The sequence below is a fragment of the Macadamia integrifolia genome, chromosome 7 (genome assembly GCF_013358625.1).
Source record: "Macadamia integrifolia cultivar HAES 741 chromosome 7, SCU_Mint_v3, whole genome shotgun sequence".
Taxonomy (NCBI): domain Eukaryota; kingdom Viridiplantae; phylum Streptophyta; class Magnoliopsida; order Proteales; family Proteaceae; genus Macadamia; species Macadamia integrifolia.
In genome coordinates, this window is record NC_056563.1 from 11913332 (window position 1) to 11914384 (window position 1053).

General features: G+C 38.4%; 1 protein-coding gene across 1 annotated transcript; it reads left to right on the plus strand.

Moving 5' to 3' along the window:
• The first annotated feature begins 627 nt into the window (after window positions 1-627).
• LOC122084742 (S-protein homolog 5-like) lies at window positions 628-1053 on the plus strand. Its single transcript, XM_042653182.1, has one exon. The coding sequence runs from the start codon at window positions 628-630 to the stop codon at window positions 1051-1053; it is 426 nt and encodes a 141-aa protein (XP_042509116.1).

The following is a 1053-nucleotide window of genomic DNA, read 5'->3' on the forward strand; positions in this document are numbered from 1 at the left end:
TAACCAATTAAGTGTTACAATCTATCAACTAGACTCTATTCTGTCAACCAATCAACTAATCCTTTTTTTTTTTTGGGTGGGTGGGGGAGGGGTAGGCGCTAAAATCAGTAGTATTCCAAAAGAAGTAGAAAAAAAATGAAAGAAGAATGTATATCAAGAATATCCAAAGTAGAAGACTTAGCAAAAAACTATCCTTGTTCTTTTATAACTAACTAATTTCTATTCTGATACTTTGATCAATTGACTTTTTTTTTTTTGGATAGGAAAGGATGGGAAGTAAAAAACAACCAAAAGAGTTTTCCGTGACCATGGCTCTTTGCTCTTTGCGTACCATAGCTCATCAACTGTCTTAGGCAATTATTGTTCTAACCAACTGGCTTTTGTTATAATTGACACTTGACTTCTACCTTGGTCTACAGCTCCCTCTTGGATTAGCTATTTAGCTGACCGTTGACTCATAACCACAAGATCATTTCACCCCTACACATTCGGCCATAAATTTGAGGTTGTAGTTCTCTTCTACACTATAAATATAGGAAGAGGAGGAGGAGGAGGAGATCAAGTGAGGAGACGCAGACGACCTGTGTTTGTGAATCACAACCAAATCAGATTAGAGAAGTAACCAAGATGAGTCGTTTCAGTAATATAAACAAGCACATGGTGACGCTTTTAATTCTGATGATGTGGGTTGGTGAGTTCTCATCTGTTATTACTGTTGATGCTACGAGGCATGTTCGAATTATAAACGAATTGGGTGAAGGTTATGTACTGACGATTCATTGCAAATCAAAGGATGATGATTTGGGTGTGCATGACCTTTCCTATCAAAAGTATTTTGAGTGGGGTTTCCATGATAACTTGTGGGGAACTACACTCTTCTTTTGCCGCATACAATGGAGAAATGCAGATGTGTATTTTGATATTTATGATGAAAAGAGGGATCGATTTGGTTGTTGTGAGCACTGGTGGGCTGCAAAAATGGATGCGCTTTATTCTGTGAACCCCAAAACTGGTGCAGCTACTAAAGCTTGGCTTCGCTGGCATGGCAATTGA

What these genes read in the sequence shown, in the direction of transcription:
- LOC122084742 (XM_042653182.1), top strand. Translation starts at nt 628, where the DNA reads ATGAGTCGTTTCAGTAATATAAACAAGCACATGGTGACGCTTTTAATT.